Source organism: Sander vitreus, chromosome 4 (genome assembly GCF_031162955.1).
Source record: "Sander vitreus isolate 19-12246 chromosome 4, sanVit1, whole genome shotgun sequence".
NCBI lineage: Eukaryota > Metazoa > Chordata > Actinopteri > Perciformes > Percidae > Sander > Sander vitreus.
Genome location: NC_135858.1, coordinates 38,446,515 through 38,473,341, shown reverse-complemented (window position 1 = coordinate 38,473,341; position 26,827 = coordinate 38,446,515). Strand labels below are relative to the sequence as shown.

The following is a 26,827-nucleotide window of genomic DNA, read 5'->3' as shown; positions in this document are numbered from 1 at the left end:
CCAATCATTACACAACCACAAGCCCACTTCAAATAACAGACCCTCAGAAATGGCCAAATGAAGAGTTAATTTTGGGAAATGAAATATTATTGGAATGTTCACAATAGGATATTTACATATATCAATATGTCAAACTGGATTGACAGAGACTGACCTCTCATTTTGGAAATATTTGTTGTTTATATCCTTGTTTATTTACAGTAACTGCTCAGAGAAGTAGCAGGAAATGAGAGGCTGCAGTGAGTGCAAGGACATTAATTGAGAGTAATGACAATAGTGTTTGAGGAAAAAGCTCCTGCAGTCTCCTGCCCATGCTATTTCCTGTCCCACCTGCTCTTTGTCTTAGGACACAAGTTATTTTCGAACTGTGCTTGACTGACATCTCAGTGACTTTCAACTTAGACCCGTATTAGGGGTGTCACGATTGTCCAAAAATCCACGATTCGATTTCACTCTTGATTTTAAGGTCACGATTCGATTCAAATTTCGATTCAAATTTCTTTTCAGCAGTGACCACTAGATGGCAGAAGGGTACAACAGTTTAAGTTTCTCAGAGTTTACAAGGTGCAATTAAATGCACCATGAGGTTAATGAGGTGCACCTGAACACAGCATTTAGAGCATCAGAGCCCACAGGCTTTACAGTTCGTGGTGTGTACACCACGAACTGTAACACGTACATAACTCAGGGGAAGGCGAAATGTTGCCACAACCATGATTTCAGGGAAGGAGGGGGATTTTCCAGTTCTGTTGTGTCATCACCGACTCCCGCAGTGGCCATGGTGTCTGGAAAAGTTCAGCTGCAGGCTACTGGTAAGCTAGCGTTACCGTGTTTCTTTAGCTGCATGCTTCAGGCAGGCAAGCCTGTTTTTCTTCAGACGTGCGCAAGTAGGCGGGGTTGGAGAGAGAAAAATTGTGACACCCCTAACCCTTATAGTTCTGAAGGTGCAGTCACATCAGACAATATGTGGAAAGACACTGTGCTGGTGTAGCATTAGTGTGTGTGTGTGTGTGTGTGTGTGTGTGTGTGTGTGTGTGTGTGTGTGTGTGTGTGTGTGTGTGTGTGTGTGTGTGTGTGTGTGTGTAGTGGCTGTAAGTATGTGCTTTCAAACAAATCACTTTTTATTTCTGATCAGAGCTAGAGTTCAGAAGCTTGAAGCCACACAGTAAGTGTTACTGGTGTGCCCAGTAATGATCCGTCACTCTGTTTACTGTACACACAGTGCACTTATGAAACCAGATTGTTCCCAGGTTTGGCAGTAATTTGATTCCTGAAATGTTATGTAAAGCAAAAACTGGGTTTCCTTGATCAGGTTAAGGGTCCAAGAGAAACCCTAATTATTTGGCCATGTAAAACTGGAATCTGGTTTCAGATGGTTTTTAAAGGTTGTTTTGTGCATGATAAAAATGCTGAACAAGGATCATGTAGCTGTGACAGGAAAAAAGAAAAAGCCTCATCACTTGTAGCTAGGGCTGGGTATCGCCAATGATTTCCAGAATCGATTTGATTCTGATTCCCAAGGTCCCGATTCAATTACATTTCCAATTTGATTTGATATCAATTAGGGACATTTCAGTTACAATACCAACTTTGCTTGGATATAAAAATAAATTCTCAGAGAACCTTTGCTGTAAATTGTACAAGCAAGAAGCAATCCTCAAATATGTTGTTTTTTTTATAATGCATCAGGTTAATGTTTACATTAAGTATTGACCCCCAAAAAGGGGGTATTGTAGCTGTGCATTGTAGTATCCCAAATAATTCAATGCAAAGTCACACTTAAAATTAAAATGTTTGCATATAAATGGCATTTTAGAACATTGAACAGCACATAAACTCATAACCTGATATCTTCCTCCCAGTACCCTGGTTTGTTAAGCGGCTGTAAGCGTGGTCAGAGAGTTCACCTTATCGTCCTCTAGAGATGTGCTAAGGTTACCTGGATGAGGGCCAAGTTCCCCATGATCATCTTCCACATGTTCTTAGCTGTGTCCATCTGACCAATATTAGCCTGAAAGAGAGAAAAGAACACACAAGTTCAACATATTATCGCGTGTGTGTGTGTGTGTGGGTGTACAGCGTGTGTCCATGCTGTTGCCTCTTGGTCCCATCAGAACAATCAGATGTCAGTTCTCTGGACAAAGACACTCTGATCTGATCCCCCACCCTGTGGCAGACTCCACTTATCTCATCTCCCTCTTTCTCACACACACACACACACACACACACACACACACACACACACACACACACACACACACACACACACACACACACAAACATGGTCTCAAGTGTCAAGTGGCTACAGTGGGCTACTGTGTGTCCAGAGCAATGATCCTGATGCTCATCCACAGTGAGAGGACACAAACAGAGGATCTCCTCTTCCTTCCTGTCCTCTAACATTTACATATGTAGAGGGAAGGAAACATCTGGACCAATGAAAACAAACACAAGTCTGCGGGGAGGGATATGTGCTTCATGCTTGGGTTTATGTAAAAAGCGGTGTACGAAGTTTCTAAGAATAAATATTTATTTAAGTATAAAGTTTGGAGGATAATTACAGTTTAACTTCTGTTTTAACAATTGTTCTTCACAATTATACAGCAGCTACAGACTACAGAGAGTCCTCAGCTTTGAGAGTGTGTGTGTGTGTGTGTGTGTGTGTGTGTGTATGTGTGTGTGGGTGCCTGGATTAGCGGTGTTTGGATCATCAGTGATTCACAGAGGACATAAGAAGGATGAGAGGCTGAAACACCCTACGATTCAAAAGCATCACTACACATTTAAAAACACCATTCATTTGCAACTTGTTCACTTTGGAGCAAATCTGTTGATTACATGGTTAGAGCCACATATGTGAATGCAGTTTATGTTGAAACATCTAATACACATAGGATGAGGATAAAGTATGAGGACTTTTGTATTGTTTGTAATCACTGATTATAGTGTGGTCAATGTTGTATTGTTTTTGCAACTCGGAGACAGTTGCAGTGCAGGTGCTGCCAAGTTCTTGTAATCCACAAAATATCATTATCCAAATACGTACAATCAGTAACATGAGAGGGGATACGACAGAAGTGAGAAAACAACTGCGTGTTGATAAAAAGTAGAAAGACAAGACTCGTTTGAGTGAAATATTCAAAGAAAAAAAAAATCAAAGGAAACACGGTCATGTGAATTGAAAACTCGTACAGCCAGCCAGTCCTAGGGATTACGTTATTTTTTTTTTATCACTAATAAGCACATTAGGAAACTTACAGTGGTCTTAATCTGCACATAATTAGTGGCGGCATGGAAAGAAAGGTGGTCCTGCTGGGGCCAGCCAGCAGAGAGCTAACAGTAATGTCTCAGGACAAGTACCACACTCTGGCCTACTTTGTGATGTTGGATGTGAGAATCATTTTATGCTGAACTCTAAACTATACAGCTTGACAAATGGGACCGGTGCAAAAAAAGAAAGAAGTTAATACAAATAAAGTTATTATATCTGTTAAAGTCATAAAACATGACTTTAAATAACTAAATGATGTCACACATGTATGTTGTTGAATCAGCAGGGATAACAAAAATATTTGAAAGCAATACAATGTTGAGATGAAACCTACGTCCTTGGTCATGGGTTTGTTTTAAAAACATACATTTTAATATCCCTTTTAATAGTGTTGCAAAAGTTGTCATTCCAGGGATATATTTATTTAGTTATTTGCAAAATGTGGGCCCCTGCCCCTCTAACATCCTCCTCATGTCCCTGGTTCCATGTAAAACGATGATACTTATATAATAATGTATATGTTGTCTGCTACAGTAGGTTATTTCAAGACATTGTCCTTACTTTGAAAAGAGCCACACAGGCTCCAGATTTAATATCATAGCCAGATTTCAACAACCATTGACAATTTGTTAAACCAGTGTTGGTTTAACACCAAGCATTGGTGACAACGTCTCCCAATCTGTCATTGATTCACCGTTATATCTGCACTCTGAAATAATATGGAAACATCAGGGGAAGTTAGGCAAAACACTAACTAAAAACATTTAAAACCCAAAAAAAAGCAACCTTTGTCTTATCAAATATTCAAATTTTAGACAATTAGACTTAATCCCAAAAATAAATTCACAAGCTTCCTAGCAATATTAAAAAGTGTAGGCCTATAAATAGATAGGACTTAGCCCCATATTTACCAGCTGCAATATTAAAGTGATTATATTAATACTGAAATGGGTCATTCTGCATAATTAGTGCTTTTACTTTGGGTACTTTCTTGTGGTGCTGATACTTTTTTAATTTTACTTAAGTAAAGTTTTGAATGCAGGACTTTTACTTTTATGAGTATTTCTACAAAACATCTGAATACTTCTTCTACCACTGAGTATGTGATATTCACTTGTTACAGGGCATGAAAACTGTCAGACTAATTCTACATATCTTGTTAGAATCGATTATTTTTGTGACTGCGGTGAGCTCTTCATGCTGGGTGGGGCGCTGTTAGCAAAGACAATCAGCTTTGTCACCTGTTTTCTATAGGCCAGTGGAAAGAATGTGAGGATTGGTGTGCTTAAGAGCGATACTGGACTCATTTTCTTATGTCTTCATAACTGTAGGGTGTGATGCTAACCTTTGGTCACCAACGCTGCTAGTTCATTGAACACTCAGACTATACAATGGACCATTATAGCTCAGAAAGCGGCATTATTGGCATGAACCACAGACAATAGATGTACCAATAGCATCACATTCTATTTGTGGAAACCCTGCAGCTTGACCAAAGTGGCATGTACAGTAACTGTCTAAAATGTGAATATGGTTAGCCAGCAGACATAAGCTAGCTATAATTATGCAAGACCGACACAATAATACAGACTCAAGAGATTGGTTTTATGTATTTTTTTATGTGTTTTAAGTAAATTAAAGAGCTGAAGCCTGCTCTTCTGGCTAACAGAAGCTGCTAGGCCTACTAAGACCTTCAATATCTGGATAAATCAAACACAGTAAGCTTATCACAAAAACAGATACCGTAACATGAATGTGGGTAGGTTGATTGTCAAAGACTCCCAAAACAACATGTATGACTGTGTTAAACAAGTGACTGCAGTGGACATTTTAATCATGTGACTGAGCCAGTTAACGTAACGGGTGCAGTTTTAAACACGTAGTTAACGTGAAACGGAACTAGATATGTTTAGGTAACAAAAATACTTAGCCAGGGTTAGTAAAAAAGATCAGAGATTGGCTATATACACAGGGGTTCTGCAGGTTTTACCAAGTCAAATTTAAGACTTTTTAAGACCTTTTTAGGACCTAAATGAATTAAAAGCAGAGTATGAGGGCCCTGACAGTCCCTAGGTAAGGACTACTAGCCAGTCAGAAGCAGAGTATGAGGGCCCTGACAGTCCCTAGGTAAGGACTACTAGCCAGTCAGAAGCAGAGTATGAGGGCCCTGACAGTACCTAGGTAAGGACTACTAGCCAGTCAGAAGCAGAGTATGAGGGCCCTGACAGTACCTAGGTAAGGACTACTAGCCAGTCAGAAGCAGAGTATGAGGGTGTGCCCTGACAGTACCTAGGTAAGGACTACTAGCCAGTCAGAAGCAGAGTATGAGGGTGTGCCCTGACAGTACCTAGGTAAGGACTACTAGCCAGTCAGAAGCAGAGTATGAGGGCGTGCCCTGACAGTACCTAGGTAAGGACTACTAGCCAGTCAGAAGCAGAGTATGAGGGCGTGCCATGCTAGCAGCTAGGCGAGCATTATAACGTTTGTCTCTGAAGTAAAGGCTGGACTACAATAGAGCTGTTTGGAGCAGTTGGTGAACAGTGTTTTCTGTTGGCGATGGTAAGTCCCTTTGGGGGGGACTTTGGGCTTTTTCACTTGGTAAACCTATAACGTGCACAAAAAAGATATATAACACAATAAAGGAAAGGGAAAAAGCCATAAAGCATAATATGAACACTTTAAGACAAAACCAACCTTTGTGCTTAAGTGAACAGGCTGGGCGCGGCCAGTGAAAATGTAAAAAAAAAGGGATGGGACAGGAATGTTGCTAATCAGTTTGTATGAAACCCAGGTCACATTTGGCAATATGACCTCTGACCCCAAGAACACTCAGCTTTAATGGGTCTGACGGGGGTTGCCACACAAAGAGAGATAGATAACTTTACACTAAACACAACCACAATCAGTTGAAACAATTCTCCAGGCTAAAATTAGACAAATCTGCAGTGATATACAAAACAAATTCTAGACATGGCTACTTTAGAGATAAGATGAGTTTTTTTTTCAGTTTGAATAATGCAATAGAAAACAACCAATGGCATTTCGGGTAGGACATACTGTAATTTGGTACTTCGGGATAACTATTAAGTCTCTGTCTTAAAGGTAAGACCTCACCAACACACAGACTCACACTCTCACACAAACGCACACATTTCTTACCGCTGTTGAAAGTCTGGAGGCCAGCGTCATCTCCAGGTTGCCTTTGAGCCCCAGCAGTGCTGGAACCAGGATGAACACCTCCGACACCTCCGTAAACACCGTCCAATGCTGCAACGACCACCACATAATATCAATAACACAACATCGACATATTGAACACACTGCTCACAGAGACATGGGACACTGTCACCTACAGTACATGTATACAGTGTGTCCTTAGTTGGGAGCAGAATGGATCTGTGACCTTGTTCTTTAATATTGATTCAGCGGTGAAACCAGACCTGTGTGACGGACCAGATAGTGTCTCTACAGACCTTTTACACTATGTATCATTTCAGCTGTCTCCTCTAACAAGATCAGGGTCACTGGGACTTTGTGTAGAAATGATTTTTCATCCTCCTCTTCTGGCTTCCATTCTCCCCTTTTCCCTTGTGATTCCCCTCTTTCACCTTTACCCACCAATCCTTATCTACTGCAGCTTTAACACAAGGACACTGGCCTGCCTCATATCTCTCTATCACTAAAATGGTTTATTATAAATGAGTTATGATAACAATGTTATTACTTTGAACAAATATTAATATTTATGTCAATACACATGGGCGGTTCACACTAATGCAAAACTCTGTACCTTCACAATTACTTCTGCAATGTATACAGCATTTTTATATACATTTCATTTTTCTCTGTAGGAGGAACCTTTCATGTAAGTATCAACAAGGTTGGGGAGTAACGGGATAACGTATTCAAAATACAAATCATGAGTAACTGTAATCCGTTGTAAAGGTAACTGTAAAAGGTTACTACTAAAAATATATTTACTTTATTAGCTCCGCCACGGAGGTTATGTTTTCATTTTGGTTGGTTTGTTAGTTTGTTGGTCTGTCAGCAGGATTACAGAAAAACAACTGGCCCGATTTTCACGAAACTTGGTGGAAGGGTGTAGCATGGGCCAAGGAAGAACCCATTACATTTGGGAGTGGATTCGAATCACTGGGCTGATACGCAAACTATGTTTGCCTTAACTTTGCGAGATGGGGCATGGCCTTAGCGAAGGTTTGTGCTTTCCAAATGCCCTTGTTTGTTTTTGATTTACTTGCTCTAAAATGCATATGAGGCAAGCATTATCTAAACAGAATTTCTTTTTAAAAGTGATTATGACAATGGCAGAGGAGACACACAGCTAGGACACGGTCAGGAATGTGTTTTTGGCATGGAAATAGAAGACCCAGTCAAATGAGCTCAGCAAGATGTTTTTGAAGTGTTCTAAAAGTAATAAGTATTTAGAATATGTTACTTAATTTGAGTCATCTAATGAAATACGTTAGATATTACATTTTAGGGCATGTATTCAGTAATCTGTAGTGGATTTTAAAAGTAACCCTCCCAACACAAAGTATAAAGTTAATTTCATGTACAGTATTGTTTTAGGGTTGTATGGCGTTGGTTCCAGACCTCTGTATTGCACACATTTCATTTGTTTAGCAATTCAAAGGTCTGGTGTTATACCCACTGATGGCTGTTTCCTCAACCAATCCGAGTCAACCAAACGTAGCTTTAGGAATGGGAACATCATTTTCCTAAGGAGCTAGCCAGCCAGGAGCTAGGCCAGCAGAATCTAAAGGACAACTTAGGCAGATGGTGGGCTTGCTTGAGAGAATCACAAATCATGTTTAGCACTGCCAAGATAACGTGTCTGCTCAGCTACACATCCTAATCCTAGTAGATAGCCTTTTGTGAAATTTGTGTTATAAGACCTGCCACTAGATAACCTCCTCCAAGGCTGCTGGCCGGCTCTTGAGAGGTGGGTTCCCTGTGAGTCGCTAGGGTTGTCACTGTAGTGAAGTGCCTCCCTCTGCAGTGCCTCCATTAAAGTTCATGCAGTGATAACAGGTTTGGGGTCTACTCTGGCCAAACACAAAGCTGTTGCTGAGGCTGAGGCCATCGATCTATCCCTAGTAAAAGTGCTTATCTTTGGGGCCGGTCCCACAGGCCCCCAGCACTTACAGTCCAGTCTGCCCAGAACTGAATCAATAGTCACTGCAGCTGACACAGAAAAGAGAAGGAGAAAATAGACGAGGGGAAGAAAATAGAGGAGAAGCAGACGTTGAAGCTACATACAAACACTGTTGTCCTGCATTTCTCACACTAGCAAGCTTGTATTTCTGTTTCGCTATGTTGCTCCCACTGTATATGTCACTATGTTGTACTGTATAGGACAGATAAGGGCACCCATTATCTGTCCTGTCTACAGCTTAGTTTGTGTTGTATCAGAAGGTGTGGCACCAAAACTCCAGTGTGGGTTAAACTCCCTCTGTCTATCCCCTTGTTGTCATCAGGCCAAGCAGAGCTCCTTTCCAACAGCCAGTCCCTCAGCTTGGCCCACTGCCTTCTGCCAACCCAGCAGCCTTGTGAGCACCTCTGTGAGCAATCCTCTCTTATTTCACAGCCGCTTGTTTTCAAGCTTTCTCCCCCTCTCTCTCTAAGTCTGTTTTACTCCCCTATCTCCCTCTTTGCCTCCCCTGTGGTGATATATGTTGTTGTCTCCTTGGAACACTGGCTCTGAGCCAAGCAAGCCCTCCCTCCTCATGGCCACCTCCTCGGTTCCAGGAACTCTACTGGACAACCCCAGTACCTCTGTGTACAGACCTATAGGAGCTTTGGAATGCAAGCCCCACAAGGGTTGGGTTGCCCAGTTGAGCAACATGGCTCAATTTCATTTATGATCACTGTACTTTCTGTACTGAGTGGGAAGCTGAACCTGATGGAACGTAGTCTGGCGCAATGGAAGAACATTTCCAGGATAAAGGCTGACATCCGGCGCATGTCAGGATTTGCCTGTCCGATTCTGCTGTCGGTGTATTACCGTTCTCAAATCCCTTCACTACGGGGAAACAACACAACAACCTTTGAGCAAGCAAGCTACATGCTGAAAATCATGCAATAAGGCAGACCTGCTTGGTTCTTTCGGGGAATGATTGTAAAGATTTACAAACATATGTTTAGGGCATTTACTATCGTAAAGGGACATGATCGCATGTTTGCCCACCGGTTATGGGAAAAGTTTTATTTTCCAATGATGGCCTATCGCCTGCACTGAATTAACGAGGGTAACGTTAACAAAACCTACTTGGTCGTTATAATGGAGGAACAGGTGAAAACCCTGCAGACAAGGGGGGTAGCTGCAGCTTATTACGCCGGGTAAGATAAAGACACGGACAAAAAAATGCTGCTTGCATCGTATATGTGAAACCAGAAATATTTGTTGGCAACGATAGATGGAGAGCCATCATGCAAATGCCAATGTTTTGGGACCGATACAAGTACATACGGTGATACACTGGTAGGAGCAAATTAAATTACATTACAACCATGTATCCAGATCATTTAAATAGCTCACGTTACTGTATTGTGTGAACAGTTAACTTCATTTAATATTGTATGCGTTTTATTTAGAATTAGCCATTCCAGAGCCTCCCTATGTGCAAATGTTCCACCAAAACTAGTTCCTTCCTGAGACTATTTTGCATATGGAGTTTAGCACAAGATGATTGTGACTGATTTAAAGTAATGCAAGAAAAACAGAGCATTTTTCTTCTCCTATCCCAGAATGTATGTGTGCAATGCAAGACAAGATGGCACGTAATGTGCCATCTGTGGCCAGGTTAGCTCAGCTGGTAGAGCTGGCTCACATATAGGCTATAGAGGTTTACTCCTCGACGCAGTGGCCACGGGTTCGACTCCGACCTGCGGCCCTTTGCTGCATGTCATTCCCCCTCTCTCTCTGCTTTCATGTTTTCATCTTTCCTGTGAAAATAAAGACCTAAAAATGCCCCCAAAAAAATAATCTTTAAGATGGCACCTTCGGCAGCGTCGCAGAAACTGCATCAGGTGGTGTTTGTTTCCATGCATGGTACAGGTTGGATCCAGCTTTGTGTGCCAACACATGCCATGGAGGGTAAAATTAACATAGCTGTGACCAAAGGCATTGGGCATTGGGCTCAGTTGATTCTCAAATATGTTATGCAACAAGACCTCATTGGCATTAAATGGATGAGTTTTCAGGCACAAATCTGGCACTAAAGTTCCCACACATGTACACAAAAAGCATGATCAAGCTTTAAGCTAAGTCCTAAAGAAGCCGGAAATGTGGACGGTTTGCATCTAGGGACCAGATGAAAGTAGATGCAGGGTAAAACCTGAAATATCTGACTAGGGCAAGTACAAATAAGCAACCAATCCAATGACTCCTGAAGATCCTGGACAGAGTGAAAAATTAGCCAGGGTTTTGGACAACACAAAAGCATTTTAACCTACTAACCCTTGCAATTTGCATCACTCACATCCCAACCAAGTACCTGTCTGGGATATTGACAGGTGTTAAAGGGGTGATAGAATGCAAAACCGATTTTACCTTGTCATAGTTGAATAACGACAGTTCGCTGGGTAAATAGGACATACATAGAACCTCAAAATCCCATTGATACCCCTTTTACTATGCAAATCTCACATTTTGAAACTGCCGCTGAAAACAGGCAAATCTGAACAAAGCTAAAAGTTGACGTAAGCATCCCAACTCCTAGTCTTTGTCACGCCCAAACATTTGCATAGGCTACACCTTTTTTATGCGAGAAATCAACTATGTAAAGGTCAAATATGGGCCGTTTTACCAAAATTGATGGCTCATTGCAAATTTTGTCCGACTGTGTCGCAGTTCAGCAGGAGCTCAGCAGGCTACGTGAAAGCGGCCGATGCTGCCTCGCCGCCCGGCGTACTTCATGGACTCCGGCTCGCTGTGAGCTAGCTGGATCTCCGTCACGAAGGGAAGCCCGCGGCGCTCCATACCCGCGCAAAGTCACAGTTTCTGGGTTACTGGGCTACAAAATGCTGAGGCCCCGATGGAGCTCCAGGGCCTGCAGCTATCCGCGATCTTTACCCATAGGATTGAAGGGACAGTAGCAGCTTACGAAATCCCTAATGTTCAAAATCGGACACCATTGCTAGCTTTATAAGACCTTGGGGTAGATGTTATATAAGTGGCGTGACGAAATTCAAACTGTAAATATACTCTAGTTATGCCGGCAGCTGGCAGCCAGCCAGCTCCGCGGAGCCCCGAGCCCCGGTAGTCCAGTAACCGCGAAACGGTGACTTTTACTGGGTATGGAGGTTGCCGTTTTCTCGTCAGACTGTGTGGAGCTCCTAAAGTCCGACACGTCTTACCAAATTTGCAATTAGCCATCAATTTTCATAAAACGGCCCATATTTGAGCATTATATCGTTGATTTCTCGCTTAAAAAAGTCTCAGAAGTGAATTTAATAACGAAGTAGCCCGACAAACAATGTATAATTTTGCAGTGAAATATGAGACCTGCTGTCTCGTCTCCAATGTGTTTCTATGGGGTTCGCTCAAACCAATCAGCGCGCAGCTCATCTAAATATTCATGAGCATACCATATTTGGAAGAAAAGCTCTTGTTCCAAATAGAGCCATATTCACAGGGTAGTTAAGGACCCATAAAATAGCATTCGAGCAATTTTCAACCCAACCAATGTTACATACCCTATTAGGAGACCTTAAGGAACAGTGTAAAATACCCTATATAATAATTCTATCACCCCTTTAATAGCTGTGAGCTGATATCTTGTCAATGATTGTCAGGACATAACATCTTTGCCTGACGGAAAAGACTGACCAATATGAATAGAAGGTCTAAAGCAAGCAATAGAATAGTGCAAATGGTGGACACTATTGAACATTTAGAAAAAATGCACTGGGTCCTATATGTTATATTTTGGTGGCATTGTTTAGGAAAATCCTGGAATGAATGGAATACTAATGATGCATTCATTTGAGCAGTCACTTTGTCCAGTGAATAGAGCCAGGGTTGGAATACAGAATGATGATTCAGGCTACATTTAAATTGCTGCGTTGTAGCTTTTAAAAGGGGCGCTATGCAGTTTTGGCCATTTCTTTGCTGTTTTCTCGCTTTTTGCTGGTAGATTTCTCTATAGAGGCCCCCCTACAGATTTCTCTATAGAGCCCCCCTATAGGTTTTTCTATAGAGCGCCCCTACAGGTTTCTCTACAGAGCTCCCCCTACAGCTTCAGAATAGATATTTGGCAGCTCCTATGTTTCCATGTGTCTGACTCCTCTCTCGTCAGTCTGCTGTTTCCTCTTCCTCTGTTCCTCCGACAATGCTTTCCTAGCTTTCTGCTTCTGTTTAGCCGGCTCAGCCATGACAATAGTCATGACAAAACTCCATCTCTACCTTGTTAGCCGGTTCCTGAATGGGCGTATGTGTGCAGTGCCATGAAGCAATTAGTTACATGGCGAGACCTGATATCACAACAAGTTACATGGCGAGACCTGATATCACGCCATACTTCCTGATATCACGCCATACTTCCTGATATCACGCCATACTTCCTGACGCTGAAGTTGCGAGAGTGGTTTTTCAGCTCACAGGCGCTAGGGGGGAGCGACACGACCACAATTCAACTCGAAAAAAGTCATATAACCATTCCAGTGACTCCGAAGCTGTTCAGTTAAGGTCAATTAAGCTAAAAAAACGTCATAGTTCCCCTTTAAGCGAGTCTGTGCACCAAGTGTTTTTATCTCTAGTAGAAGAACTAATTTCCGTTTTAAACTAACACACCCAAACCGCACATCTCATCAACATTCTGGTATACTGGGCATAAACAGGAGGCAGCATGTATACTCCCCCCGTTGCTGGTAGTTGCCATGGTAACATTAGTAGCTTAGCCTCAGAGAACGAGACATCATAACCAATAAGACCCAATCAGGTGGCGAAGCGTTGGTGTCACTGTCGGTGTTGACAAAGGTCTCCATTTGCGGCTGTTGAGACTGCAACACAACCCCGCAGATTCCAAACCAAACGGGTCAGACATGTTTTTAAATGTCTCCGGTTTAGGAGCTCTGAAACGCCAGAGCAGGGGGAATAAGAGGGGGAAACGCAGCAAAATATATTCGTTTTTAAACCAAAACATAGCAGTGTAAATGTAGCCTCAGTTTGAGGGAATAAGCCCATGCCCTGGTTTAGCGGTGACTCCTGTGTAAAAATGGTGTCTGGTGGGCAGTGGGGGTTTGGCTGATGTTAAACCATTGTTTCAACTATGATTTCCTGTTTTCTGGTGCCTGTATCTTTAGGATGAAGATGAATGATGTCCCAACGCTTTATTTTTGTGTTTAAGTCTACTGACATGCAGGACAGGCCACTAGACACTGAGGAAGACACAGATGATAATGATTTTTTACTGCACTAACAGGTTTTTATTGTTGCATCATTGGTTTCTTGTTTGCACAGAGGAAGAAACCGTATGTTTTAGAATCTGAAGCTGTGTCCTGTGACTGATAGCAAGTCACCCATTTGGCCTTTGACACCGGCATTCCCAGGAAAACTAGCACTACATGACCTTTACAAACCACATGCAACCTTTAGTGAGTAACCCAAGTGAGCCGGTTTCTAGTCCTGGCTGTAAGAGACTAATGGTTTTAGGTCATTCTGCTGCCAAATCACTAAGCACAACTATGCAGACGTCTCACTCCTCTATACCAGCCTGGACTGTGTGTGTGTGTGTGTGTGTGTGTGTGTGTGTGTGTGTGTGTGTGTGTGTGTGTGTGTGTGTGTGCAAAGTCAAGTGACCAACGTTAAAGAGGTCACATTTCAAAGAAGCCTTACAGAAAGTGAAAAGCTGCAACTTCTAAACTTAGGAAAGGGCTCCTCGATTATCACGATTATTTTGGTCAATATTAAAATCACGAGTATTTAACACAATCACTCATTGACTTTTGGAAAGATGTTGCAATTATTACAGTTAAAAAACAGTGAAACAAATCAACAGTGAAAACTTTCCCTTAATACTTTTCCCAGTTGAATTTTTTTTTCACTCAGAACACTAGACAAAGAAGTTGACTTGCAAAACGAAATGTGCAAAATAATCGTTTTTCTTCATTACTCTGTTTTCGTGAGCCAAAATCAAAATCGCGATTTAAATTTGATTTAATCGCACAGCCCTAACTCAGGCCAAGCAGACACAACAAATAAAGGCTCTAACATGTTACAGTTTTCAAGCTGACTTTTAGCAGAGAACTGGTACAGTCTGACCGAACCAGAGAGACAGAGAGAGAGTTAGACAATTACCTTCCTGCAAGGACAGGGGCGGATTAGCTGAGTTGGTGTTTCATGGTGTCATGGAGGGGGAATTAGACAGTGAGACAACCTGCTAGATGCTTGATGCTAGATGATTTTTTAGGCTGACCATCAAGCCTCATCTTGCATCTCACACCAAAGCATTTCTTTAAGGTTTGCCCACAGGCACAAGCATGGCCGACAAGAAGTGAGAGATGAGGCCCTGTACATGTACCTTCACTATGCCTCCTCTTTCCCAGCCTCACCTCTAAAGGAATGGTGCACTGAGTGTTTTGGAAACTGGAGCGACTGCAGCAGCATGGTGCCTAAGTTGAGGCAGCATGAAAACTTTTTTGACCTCAAACCTCTGCATTCCTGGTTTAGTGAGGATACCTAACCGCACGGTAATGGAGGCTTAGACACCACATTGTATTTTTGTTTTCACTCAGACTCTTGCTCGACTGAAGTGTGCTGCCATTTCAGGTGCTCAAAGAAAGTACACTCATTCCCCTGCCTCTTCCCTTCCTCCCTGTGCCGAGTTCCTGGGGTCCACCATGTTGGCATGAGTATGCGTGTACACAATGTGCCCGGATTGGTCTCCTGGCAGCCTGACACCTCCAGCTTTATCTGCATCACAAGCTGACTTTAAGTAAAATATATGACCTGTCAGCATGACTTTGGCCTGCATTTCTACACTGCACGTGAACTCTTAGATGTACTCAGAGCGAGACAGCAACTCCAGTGAGTCAGCAGGAAAAAAAGGAAAGAGAGTAATTATAAATTCAGTTTCAGTATCTTTTTTTGGAGGCAGAGTTGTTCCAGCAGCTCTCTGGCTACAGACTGCACTACAATTAGCCCATTCTATTCCTGTTTCTATTCTATAAAAGTCAGATTTAAAATAGAAGGGTATGTGACAGTATATTAGAAGACAAGTGTGTACTACTTTGTGCCAGCCCTGAGGACAGGCAGGCAGGCACGAGGTGAGAAAGGTTTGGTAAATACCCCCATGGTGTGTGACGACTGCCCCACCCAACCCCAAACGCACGGCATCAGAATCAGCAGCACAATGACAGTCTCCAAATGTGTCTTGAGTGACCACTTGTGAAAAGCTTTCAAATAACAAAATTTTGTTTGGAAGAATTTGTAGGAAATTAAAGCATTTTACAGCTGCTGCTTTGACCACTCAGGCCCGCTGGCTTACTCCAGCGCTGACACAGTGCTGTGGAGATACGTCTGGCCATGCCAGACTAATAAATAACAAAAGGAGACATTGGTGAATTGGGGGACGTTTTATAAATCTAAAAATAAGGTTATTGTATACCGACGGCTGCCTTTTCCAGGCCGGGGAAAGAGCAGCCAGCACCGGAACAAATGCAGCGACACATCACTTGACAATTTTTGCTAATAACATCCAAAACATACGATTCACTCTCAGTGGTTTCTGTGACATTAGAAATACTTTGAATGAGTACGTAACTCTGCTCACCGTTGAGTAGACAGTCCTCAGTGCAGCCCAGGACACATACGCGTAAACACTGCTATAACAATGTGGCCACATGCGGCCTAAACCACCTCCGAATGTGGTCTGAGTGATCAGATCTCAATGTGTCCTGGTTGCATTCCCACCTGTCCTCAGAGCTGTCTACTTGATAAAAAAACTGCGATCGGATTCTATTACCAGGTGCACAATGCCTGCAGTACCGGCTCTGCTCAGAGACACAATGAACTCCTGTTGTTTTTCACAGGTAACTGGATTGTAAGAAAAGGGAATAAAGTGGAGTTCAACTGACTGGATGAATGTCTGAATGAGTGTTTCTGGACATTTGGATCCAGGTATCCTGTGATCCTGTTCTCCAAATAAAGATGAAAGTATGGTGGCCCAAAACTGTTGTTCCCCACTTCACACCAACTCCCAAAGTACCCAAAATATTTAACTTTCCATTAGTGTTACCATACAGTACGTGGCTTTAGGCTTGGACAAGAGAAGAACCTTTTGGTGCAATGAAGAACTTTTTCAGTGTGCATAAAGCCTAGTTCAGACTAAAGATTTGCGACGAGACAAAACCGTTTTAGAACGTCGTAGAGAAAAGTTGCAGCAGTCTGAACCGGCCCGTCTCAGCTCGACTAAAGCCGGCTGATGGTGGCGCCTGCAACTCAGCTGGTCAAGTCTCAGAGGCTGGTTTTAGAATGGGACGTCAGCTGTTTCAACGGCAAATAGCGAAATCATCTTGTAAAGTCAAAAATAAAATCATAAATATAAAAATCAAATTGTCCATAATCCATTTTATTTCTGTTAACTGGTCAAAATGGTAGATAGATGGAGGCTCAAAGTGCGCCTGAAAGCACATATGGTCGAGCGAGCTAGAGAATGACTGAAGAGAGGGAGCACCTAGGACAAAGCCATGTATCAGAGAAACATTTATATTTAGATTTAGATTTAGATTTAAATGATATATTCAGCTACAAACAGCCCGGAAGTCGGAAGTAAGAACGGAAGTACAAAGAGTCGTTGCTATGGAGATGATACAGCGTCTCGTCTCGTCTCATTGGCGTGAACTGGAAGGTTTCTTCGATTACGCTGCAGACCAGTGCGTTGCAAGTATTTGCAAGTTTCAACTTGTCTTGTCGTGAATCTTTGGTCTGAACTGGGCTATAAAGATAATTAACTACACTGAATTGTTTATTCAGACTGACCAGTTTCTAATTACAATCAGAACCAAGCATATCTTTCATAGATGTATGCTCTATGCTGTACTAGGGCTGAGACGATATGCTTTTTTGGATTCCTTCACGATACATGGGTGCCGATTGGATTTGTATTGCGATTTTCATTTATTGCGATTCTAGAAGTACTGTGATTCGATAGTATCGAAATATTGCGATTTTCTGTTCTTTCTTTAACAAAAACAAAAGTTGAATAATACCCTTCTAGAGACAATATATCATGAGACATTTCTAAAAACTAATTGTTTTCTAAAAAAGAATGCACATCACTTGTCAGTCAGTCTGACATTGATTTTATTTGTAAGTACATAACATAGATTTTCTGCATTTTCTGCTTTTGCTCTGTTTTGCTAGGAACGGTTATGATGCAGTCGCGGTACCTGATAAACAAGACATATTTAGGTGAATCATTGGTAAAAAAAATAAATAAAAAATATCAATTCTGGGGAAAAGAATTTTAAAAATCATCGCAAAAAATAATAATCACGAGACATACGAGAATCCTTTTTTCCCCAATACCTACTATGTACAGTATATAATATGTTGGGATCACTCACCTGGACCTGGTCTAGCACCATTCCAGCTGCCACTGTCCCGAACCCAGCCAGCAGGAAGGGGAAGACCACCTGCAGGCCAATGGAGAAGGAGGTCTCCTTGAGGGGTGCTGGTGGTTCTGGGCTCTGGTTGGTGCTGGTGTCATCGCTCTCGTTGCTCTGGCTTGCATTCTCCAGGAGAGCATCCTCCTCGCGCTGACCTTTGGCATTGGCCCGGCAGTCCATCGCCACCACAATTTCCGTCCTCTCCTCATCCTCTCCGGCCTCGCTGGCCCTCTCTGTGAGAGACGGGACCTCTGTGAGCTCGAACTCGCCCCCGGTCCCTGGGCTCACCTCCTCAGTGCCCTTGGTGAGGATCACCGGGGGGACGGAGCAGTTGGAGTTGAGTAGAGCCGGGCTCGGGGGGCCGCCCTCCTTCTTCGCCTCAATGGCCCCGGAGGACATGCTGATGTCAGGGAGTTTGTCTAGTTCTTTCGACCAAAGTACCATGCGGAAGCCTTTGGAAGACAGTGGACTTGACAAGAAAAGGTCAGGTTGCCTAACAGTTTTGGGGAAGTCAGAATAGAATTGGCCACCTGATCTGGTTTTGAACCTGATCAGTCCAATTGATTTATCCCATTAAAGAGGCTGACAGGGAGTGGGGGTCGCTACTAAAGACCTGGAGAAAACTGCTCTGTAGGAAAAAACCTGCAGCAAGGCACATGCAGCCGGGCGTCTGCACAGCCTGTGTTCCTGTCGGTGCTTAGGGAGCAGAACCAGTATGTTCTCCATTCACTGCAAGGTGCTCAGGGTAGACCGGCAAAAAAAAGAAGAGAGCATACTGGTTCAACACAGAAGAGAAGAGAAAACAATAGGCGTGGGGACTCACAACAGAAATCCCCTCCAGTCACTTGTAAACAGTCCTTTAAAGTTCAGTGTAAGCTAAAGAAAAAATAAAATCAGAGGTCTAAAGTGGCCAGATTGCAGTGCAGACTAGTAAAGCTCTCAGTTCACTGATCATGTCGGACTGGTGAGTGTACCGGGCTGGCAATGTCTCACCTTACACCACGTGGCTGCTGGGAGGTTTTCAAGGGAGATATTTAAAGGTCTGCAGTATGAAGATTGAATTACTGCTGGCGAAAAAATAGCCCACCTCTCCAACCGGAGTAAACTGTCACCTGGGAAAAGAACAAAATCATTGATTATTCAAATGTAAACACTTTTCAGACCATTCCAGGTTTATTTTTAAATATAGCTATCAATGAAGGCTGTTTCCTGACAATGCATTTCCCATCTATTTGAGAAAGAACGTTAACTGTTAAACAGGGAGAAACACTGGCTGGAGGTGGCCTTTAGGTTCAGCTCTTACTGCAACATGTAACAGCTAAAAAAACCTATGGTGGTTTTTAAGTTTCCATCTTTGAAAGAATACTTTTTCTCTGTAATATAGACTAAATATGAGACATTTTCATCATCATTATCATCATCATCATCATCATCATCATGATTACAGTGGATGATAAAAACTCCTTAAGCACCATAAGTTCACTTTGATTACTACAAATACTCTATAAGGCCTTGTAATAGACTATAACAGTATTTAAGCCGAACAAAAACAACTCCCCTGACATTATGGCAGAAGTGGGGAGAGACTAACAGAGAGTTTAAAACATCCAGCGCCAAATTTCCTCCCAGAGGCTAAAAATATTCTACCTTTAACAGAGGTACTACGCACATCCTCTGCAACGAAGTGTCACAACTGTCATCTAACCCCCCGGCCTTGTTAACTTGTCTTCAGGCAAACTCAAAGCAACAGCAGCAAACGTAAAAGGTTCAGTCAAGGAAACCGAAACTCAATTTATAGAAGTAAAAAAAGCCTAATTTTAAACCTCATTACATTTCCCATTTTCAACTACATGTAGAATGAAGCAGCAGAAATGTTGAATGAAGGAACATGTTTGAGTCATCACGGAAACAGATGTGTGAAGATATAGGCTACACTAGGTCTAGCACAGGGGTGTCAAACATACGGTCAGTGGGCCAGAACCGGCCCGCCAAAGGGTCCAATCAGGCCCACTGGATGACTTTGCAAAGTGTGAAAATTGCAGAGAAGTAATTCATTCCAATTCGAAATTTACCACTTTAATCTCCAAGAATATCCAAGTTCTTTTTCCGTAAATTTAGACTTTAATCTTTGAATCTTTTTGAAATTCTGAGTTCTTTCTCTGAATATTGACTCCCTCCACACCCGAGTCTGGAAGAACCGGCGGTAGCAAGAGCTACGCCGTTCGCACAGCAGGGCTGTGGAACCCTAATGTTTTTCTACTGATTTTTATTATTCTTCTCCGCCTAAAACTCTGACTACAACCTAAACCGTACATGGTGGGGGGTTGGCATTTTCAGGACTGGTCTGAAACTCCGCAATGACCTCAGGCGCAACAATTCACCCACTTCCACCACTAGGTGGCACTATAGCAGAAATGCCCCTATAACTCCCACACCGTACATTCAAAAACCATATATCCACGCGTTCCCTGGATCCAACTGAATCATGTGATATAGGCCACGCCCATTTTCGCCTAAACTTTTATGCATGAAAATTGCGATTTATCAAAAACCTACTTTTTCGAACTCCTCCTAGACCGTGTGACCGATTTGCACGAAATTTGGCAGGCAGCATCTCCAGATGGGCCGGACAAAAAGTTAATAAAAATAAATATTGCAAATATTAAGCACAAACAAATTTGTGTAGCTAACTATGAAAACACCAACTTTGCCATATCTACATCTATATAACGCCAAACTTTAGATTCTTGTTTGACATGACCCTCTGAAGGTCCCCCACACGTTTTACAAAAATTGGTCAGTAGGGGGGGCGCTACAAGTACAAAACGTTTATATCTCAAAAACCGCTCATCCGATTTTTACAAAATTTGTTGGGTACCATCTAGGGCCACTCCTGAGGCCAACCCTAGAGTGGGGTACTGAGGGGTCAAAGTGGGCGTGGCCTATGGGACCCAAGTCCAAATTTACTACTTACACTAACGTGAACAACTTAAAATGTACAGGGTAGATAGACAATGGGTCATGGACCACACCTACCAAAACATTACACATGTGGACCACTAGGTGGCGCTATAATGATTTTTTTGCCTTTAACTCCCACAATACACATCGCACATTAGAAATCCTTACATCCACGTGTTCCTTGAATCAAGCTGAATCACATGATATAGGCCACGCCCATTTCGCTCAAAAGTTTTTTCGCAATATCGCGCAATACCAACTTTTTCGAACTCGTCCTAGGCCATGCGATGGATCAGCACAAAACCTGGTACGTAGCATCTCCAGATGGACCTGACCAAAACTTACTCAAGAGAATTTTGCTACGTTAAAGTATGCGCATTTGACGACCAAACTAATTTTCCTAGCTAGCTACCACACACATATATCATATCATATCTCGGCCAAATTAAATGTTATCAGCAATGAACTTGAGATCATTGTTCAACATCCCACTACGATGCTCTGTACCAAATTTGGCGAAGATCGGCCTTTAGAGGGCGCTATAAGCAACGTTTATTTGTTTTGGCCAATAACAATGCATTTAAATGGGAAATTTGCAATTGCAATATCTCTGCCACAGTAAATGCAATCAACACGAAACTCGTTCGGCATGCTACTCTGAGGCTCTGTACCAAATTTGGCGAAGATCGGCCATTAGGGGGCGCTATAATCAACGTAGACGTGTTTTGGCCCTTTTACTCAATGTTAATGACATATTTGCAATGGAAATGTACCACAGACCTTGCAACTCACACTGCTCAATATTTACTGACGTTTGCCTCCTACGTTATGTTTTGGTTTTTGCTTTTGCGTGCTCCTCTGGTTTTTTACAATAAACAAACTTCTTAAGCCACCTGACAAAGTTTCCACAACCTTCACAGTGGACGAATGCAAGTCTTTTCTCTCACTTTTTCAATCCAAAATCAACACCATTCATAGGCGCCGATACTGTGCAATTAAACATTGCAGTTGGTGCCAAGTGGAGCGTCTGTCATAGTGTGATTGGTTGGTTCATTTCCCACGAAGCACCCACAGAGGAAAACATAAATCGGCGCCTATGACACCATTTACAACAACTTGATCACCTCCCCTGCTCCTTCAACCACCACACCTGCCTGCCCCCTCCACCCTCTCGGTCACTCTCTCATTTCTCTCTGCTGTCCCCGTGGTCAGGGGGGTTAAGAAGTCTGTTTATTGTAGAGAATTGTTAAAGGTGGTCTGTATATGCATGGAGATGAACTGTTGACCGCTACGTTTCCAATGGCGACGTACCGCAGACATCGCGACTCGCGGCTCTCGATATTTACCGACGTTTGCCTCCACGCCGCCGGGCTTCGGGTTCCGCTTTCAAACACTCCCCGAGGAGTCGGGGGCGACTGGCGTGGGTGGCTTGCTGCATAACTGCTTGCAGTTCTAGTTTTTATTTTTCCTACAATGGCCTTAGAACGCTGTCGTAGCAGAAGCAACTTGTGTTTGCCAACATCCAGCTGACAAAGAAACTCTGTGGCAGATCAAGTTTCTGAGTGGTTCAGTGGTCTGGCCCACTTGAGATCAAATAAGGGGTATGTGGCCCATGAACTAATCTAGCACATGTATTCCCCTGTTGTCTCTCTCTCTCTCTCTCTCTCTCTCTCTCTCTCTCTCTCTCTCTCTGTCTGTCTGTCTCTCTCTCTCTCTGTCTCTCTCTCTCTCAGTCTCTCTCTCTCTCTCTGTCCGTCTCTCTCTCTCTCTCTGTCTCTCTGTCTCTCTCTCTCTGTCTCTCACTCTCTCTCTCTCTGTCTCTCTGTCTCTCACTCTCTCTCTCTGTCTCTCTGTCTCTCTCTCTCTCTCTCTCTCAGCAATGACTGAAAAAGTGAGATGCCTAGTTACTGTAGAGATAATATTAAGACTGGATGCTGTCAGATCTCTATTGTGACCAAAGCTACATCAATGTGTTGTGGATGGTCACCTAACCTGATAACGCACAACTGACACAGATGAAATAAAGAAAGTTGAAGCCTACCTAGAAAATGTACAGAACTAGTATTTTTTTTTGTTTCTGGAGGCTAGCTTAAATTGAAGTAGGCATATAAGAATGATGCTTCAGCCTGTGTAGTTACTGTACTGTGTATGACTGACTACTACAATAGAAACTACTACAAAGTAGTAGGTCTACTACTAAATAAATACACACTTTTATTTTGAAGGCCAATCTACTTGCTTCCAGTCTTACTGCTGCTGACTTGGCGCAACTCTCATCCGCCTGCATGTTGCGACATCCGCACACAGAGTTTGGCTTTTCCCCGCTGAAACAATCCTCTGTTTAGTAGTCAGGACCAACACCACCCGAACCCAACATGGCAAAGGCGTAAATTAGTGCTCCCCTGGTCAGGGCTGAATAGACGAGCCCTCCTATTCTATTCTACTGCCCATTTAAACAAGGGCAGAGGGCTTTCTGTTCCAACGCCGGGTTGGAGCTTATGTCACTGCCACTATCACCACGAGTATATAACTCGTTAAAAAGAATGCAAACACCCCATCATTTTTCATCCTTTATCATCACGATAGGCTAGGATAGGTTTTGCAGTTTGAGTCGCTAAGTGACACATTCCGTTACATAGCATTACGTTACTCTCACAGCCGGTCGCTCATTCTGTTCTATGAAATGTCAGCTAAAATGTCCAGCATGTAGTCATATACACAGCTGCTCGGCGGTGGTTACCTTATAGTGTCAGCGGTCCGGAGAGTAGTGTGTGATCAGTGACGATCAGTAACAGCACGAGCACTCCTTCGCGTGGCTGGCTGGCTGGATGTATCCTCCGCCTCTTGGTACGCGCTCAGGCTGAGGCGTGGGCGCGTGTGCGCACGCCTTATGTAGCCTACAGTACCGGCTCTGCACAGCTGCCTTAATGGTTAATGGTGGTTAATGGTTAAACCCTCCCTCCCGCGCGGTTAAGGCTGTGTGTCCCAGTCTCTCCTGACCCCCGTCACATTGCACCCGTCCAGTGGCCCCCGCCGCTCGGCTGCTTGGATGAGCATCTATACACCCGTCCGGTGCAGGGGGCCAGGAAGCCACAAGGCGGGCCCTCCCTCCACACTCTGAGCTGACGATATAGACCTCCCCTCCCCTCCATAACAACCCCTCGTCTCCATTGCGCACGTCTCCCAACCCTCCCTCTACCCCCATGTGTGTGGAAATGTGTGCCTGTGCGTTGCCCGTCTCCTCCACAAGCCTACTAATTTACTACCAGAGGGCTGAGATAGAAGTTTAAATGTAACAATGGGCCTGGATTCCTGAATGAATGGGCGCACACGCACATGAGTACAGTCTAAACTGAGCTGGGTGGACTTGAGTCAATGATCAACACAGAGAATACATAAATGCAAGTCTTACATAAGTACAAGTTTACACTAACTTGCACACGGTAGAAAGAGGGTTCTCGAATAGATTTTTTTTTCAAATGGTATAATATACAAAGAGAGAAAGAAACACATTGAAAATCACCTCAATATTACTATATTTAGCAGTAAGTTTATCCAAGAGACTACATACTACATACATACCATGTAGGCTAATGATATTGTTTCCCTCTCTACTTTTTTATTGTCATTTTTATGGATTTACTTTATTTTACATCTCCTGTGGTACTATAACATTATTTGTTTTATAACATTGTGGTCTGTAATTGGCTGTAGAAATTTGCATAAAAGTGTGCTTTTTTCATCATTGGATTATTGTGTGTGTTGTGTGTTATCTAACAGATGAAATGCACGCTGCCTCAGCAGCCTAACGCTGTTCCTGGGAGAGCAGCAGCTCTAACAATGTCCCAGAGGATCTGCAGCTTTGTTGTGCTGTTCGCCACAGCCCCTCGTCTCAGCATCAGCAGCCTCAGCATCGCCCAGACAGCAGAGGCTACAATCCATCCACATCCATCCCCCGCTGGTGAGCTGAACTAGTTTGCCCACAGCATAAACATCCAGAAATGACAGGGGAATGAGAGTCAGTCACACTGTGGTGTCTGGTTGGATGTGTTTGGTGCTTTTAGCTCGTTAGTTAACTCGTAAGTCAAGGGAAGGTGCGCTCTGTGGCTATAGTACTCACACTGCAATTAGGGTTTTATAATTTTGCATATTCCTTTTGACTAGGGGTGTCGGACTGGGGGTGGAAAGGGGACTGAGTACCCAGGGCCCTTAATGTGAGGGGCACAATTTTGTGCTACGCCCCTGCCTCTGACTCACATACAAATATACCTTGCACAAGAGACTTAAAGGTCTGGAGGAAGATATGTTGCCGGACCAGGTTGGAGTGCAATGTTTTACTCAAGAACATTAAGACATTGAAGGATGCATGCTGTTGCTATGCAGAGAAGCAGCATAAATGTATTTTCTGTTAGAAAACATTTGGTGTAATATGTATGAAATTAAATAAATGGTTTATTTGAAAATTTAAATGACATTTTGCAAAATGAGCTTATTTGCTTTTTTGCAGAGAATGAGATGTTCAGGTTGATATCACTCTCATGTCTTTTTTGGTAAATATGAAAGAACCAAAGAAAATTCTCGCACACACTTTTCCCTTGGTGGTTTCACTTTGGTTAATTGGTCAGGTTTATTGGTAAAACAAATGCAAAGGGGGGAAAAGTGTGCACAAGATTTTTCTTTCTTTTCTATATGGATCTTTGGGGGAAGTACCACCAGCAGTCAGCTAACACTTAGTAGCCTAGCACAAAGACTGGGAACCAGGGGGGGAACAGAGGTGCCCATTGGAAGATTTTGTTACTTTAGGGCAGAGCCAAGGCTAACTGTTTCCCTGTTTCCAGTCTTAATGCTAAGCTAAGTTAGCCAGCTGCTGGCTGTAGTGTCATACTTACCGTATACATGACAGTGGTATCAATCTTTTCATCTCACTCTCGGCAAGAAAGCAAATAACTCTATTTCCCAAAATGTTGAACTTGTTGTCCTGATTTCCAGAAGTCTGACTGTTAACTTATTTTCTCCAGATGTCTACATCACAATACCTCTCAACCCCCCCCCCACATGAGACTGGGAGTTCCCTGAGCAGCTCCTTCAGCAGGACTGCTGCACCCTCAGTGCTACTGCAGTTCCTTCATTCCAGCAGCAGTCAGACTCTTTAACGCAAAATCATAATGTAGCACTGCTAGCTAACGCAACATCATAATATAGCACTGCTAGCTAACGCAACATCATAATGTAGCACTGCTAGCTAACGCAACATCATAATGTAGCACTGCTAGCTAACGCAACATCATAATACAGCACTGCTAGCTAAAGCAAAATCATAATGTAGCACTGCTAGCTAACGCAACATCATAATACAGCACTGCTAGCTAAAGCAAAATCATAATATAGCACTGCTAGCTAACGCAACATCATAATGTAGCACTGCTAGCTAAAGCAAAATCATAATATAGCACTGCTAGCTAATGCAAAATCATAATATAGCACTGCTAGCTAACGCAACATCATAATGTTGCACTGCTAGCTGGTTCTGCAATATGATCCATCACTGGACAATATTCTGCACAATGCATATTTATTCATTTATCACTCTTTGTTACCTCCAACTGTGCAATATGTCATATCTATTCATCCGCACCTTACTCATCTGTATATCTGTGTATATATACTGTCTGTTTATATAAGGGTGTTTATTTTGTAAATATGTCTATATAATATATATCTGTATAATACTATTATTATTATAACTGATTCTATTTTTCCTATTTCTATTACTTTATGTATATTTTTTCTCCTATGTCTACTTAATGTGTATTTGTGTTATTCTGATGTGTGTACATGTTTTTCTTTTGAGCTGCTGTAGCACAGGAATTTCCCCAGTGTGGGATTAATAAAGTCTATCTCATCTTATCAGCGGCCTTTTCCATAAAGCAGGTTTAGTCATTTGGATAATTTGCTGACTGTAAA

At 42.7% G+C, this 26,827-nt stretch overlaps 2 protein-coding genes across 3 annotated transcripts in view; one reads left to right on the top strand and one right to left on the bottom strand.

Moving 5' to 3' along the window:
* The window catches only part of slc41a1 (solute carrier family 41 member 1), a 37,338-nt gene extending 13,458 nt beyond the window's left edge, over positions 1 to 23,880 (bottom strand). Inside the window, exons 1-5 of one of the 2 annotated variants that reach the window (XM_078249560.1) lie at positions 23,604 to 23,880; positions 18,896 to 19,014; positions 17,861 to 18,631; positions 6,431 to 6,538; positions 1,940 to 2,011 (exon numbers count right to left, since the gene is read on the bottom strand). In XM_078249560.1, the coding sequence (XP_078105686.1) occupies positions 1,940 to 2,011; positions 6,431 to 6,538; positions 17,861 to 18,346 (666 nt within the window). In that variant the 5' untranslated portion in view covers positions 18,347 to 18,631; positions 18,896 to 19,014; positions 23,604 to 23,880. Of the gene's footprint in view, positions 1 to 1,939; positions 2,012 to 6,430; positions 6,539 to 17,860; positions 19,015 to 23,603 lie in introns of both variants that reach the window. The other variant, XM_078249559.1, reaches the window with a different exon arrangement.
* LOC144517441 (uncharacterized) lies at positions 629 to 26,827 on the top strand. Its single transcript, XM_078249561.1, has 3 exons — positions 629 to 812; positions 24,644 to 24,824; positions 25,882 to 26,827. Exons 1-3 carry the CDS (start codon positions 714 to 716, stop codon positions 25,920 to 25,922), a joined length of 321 nt encoding a protein of 106 aa, XP_078105687.1. The 5' UTR covers positions 629 to 713; the 3' UTR covers positions 25,923 to 26,827.

Coding starts and splice junctions, on each gene's coding strand:
- LOC144517441 (XM_078249561.1), top strand. CDS start 714: ATGATTTCAGGGAAGGAGGGGGATTTTCCAGTTCTGTTGTGTCATCAC. Junction 813..24,643: donor AGTTCAGCTGCAGGCTACTG/GTAAGCTAGCGT, acceptor GTTATCTAACAG/ATGAAATGCACGCTGCCTCA. Junction 24,825..25,881: donor TCCACATCCATCCCCCGCTG/GTGAGCTGAACT, acceptor TATTTTCTCCAG/ATGTCTACATCACAATACCT.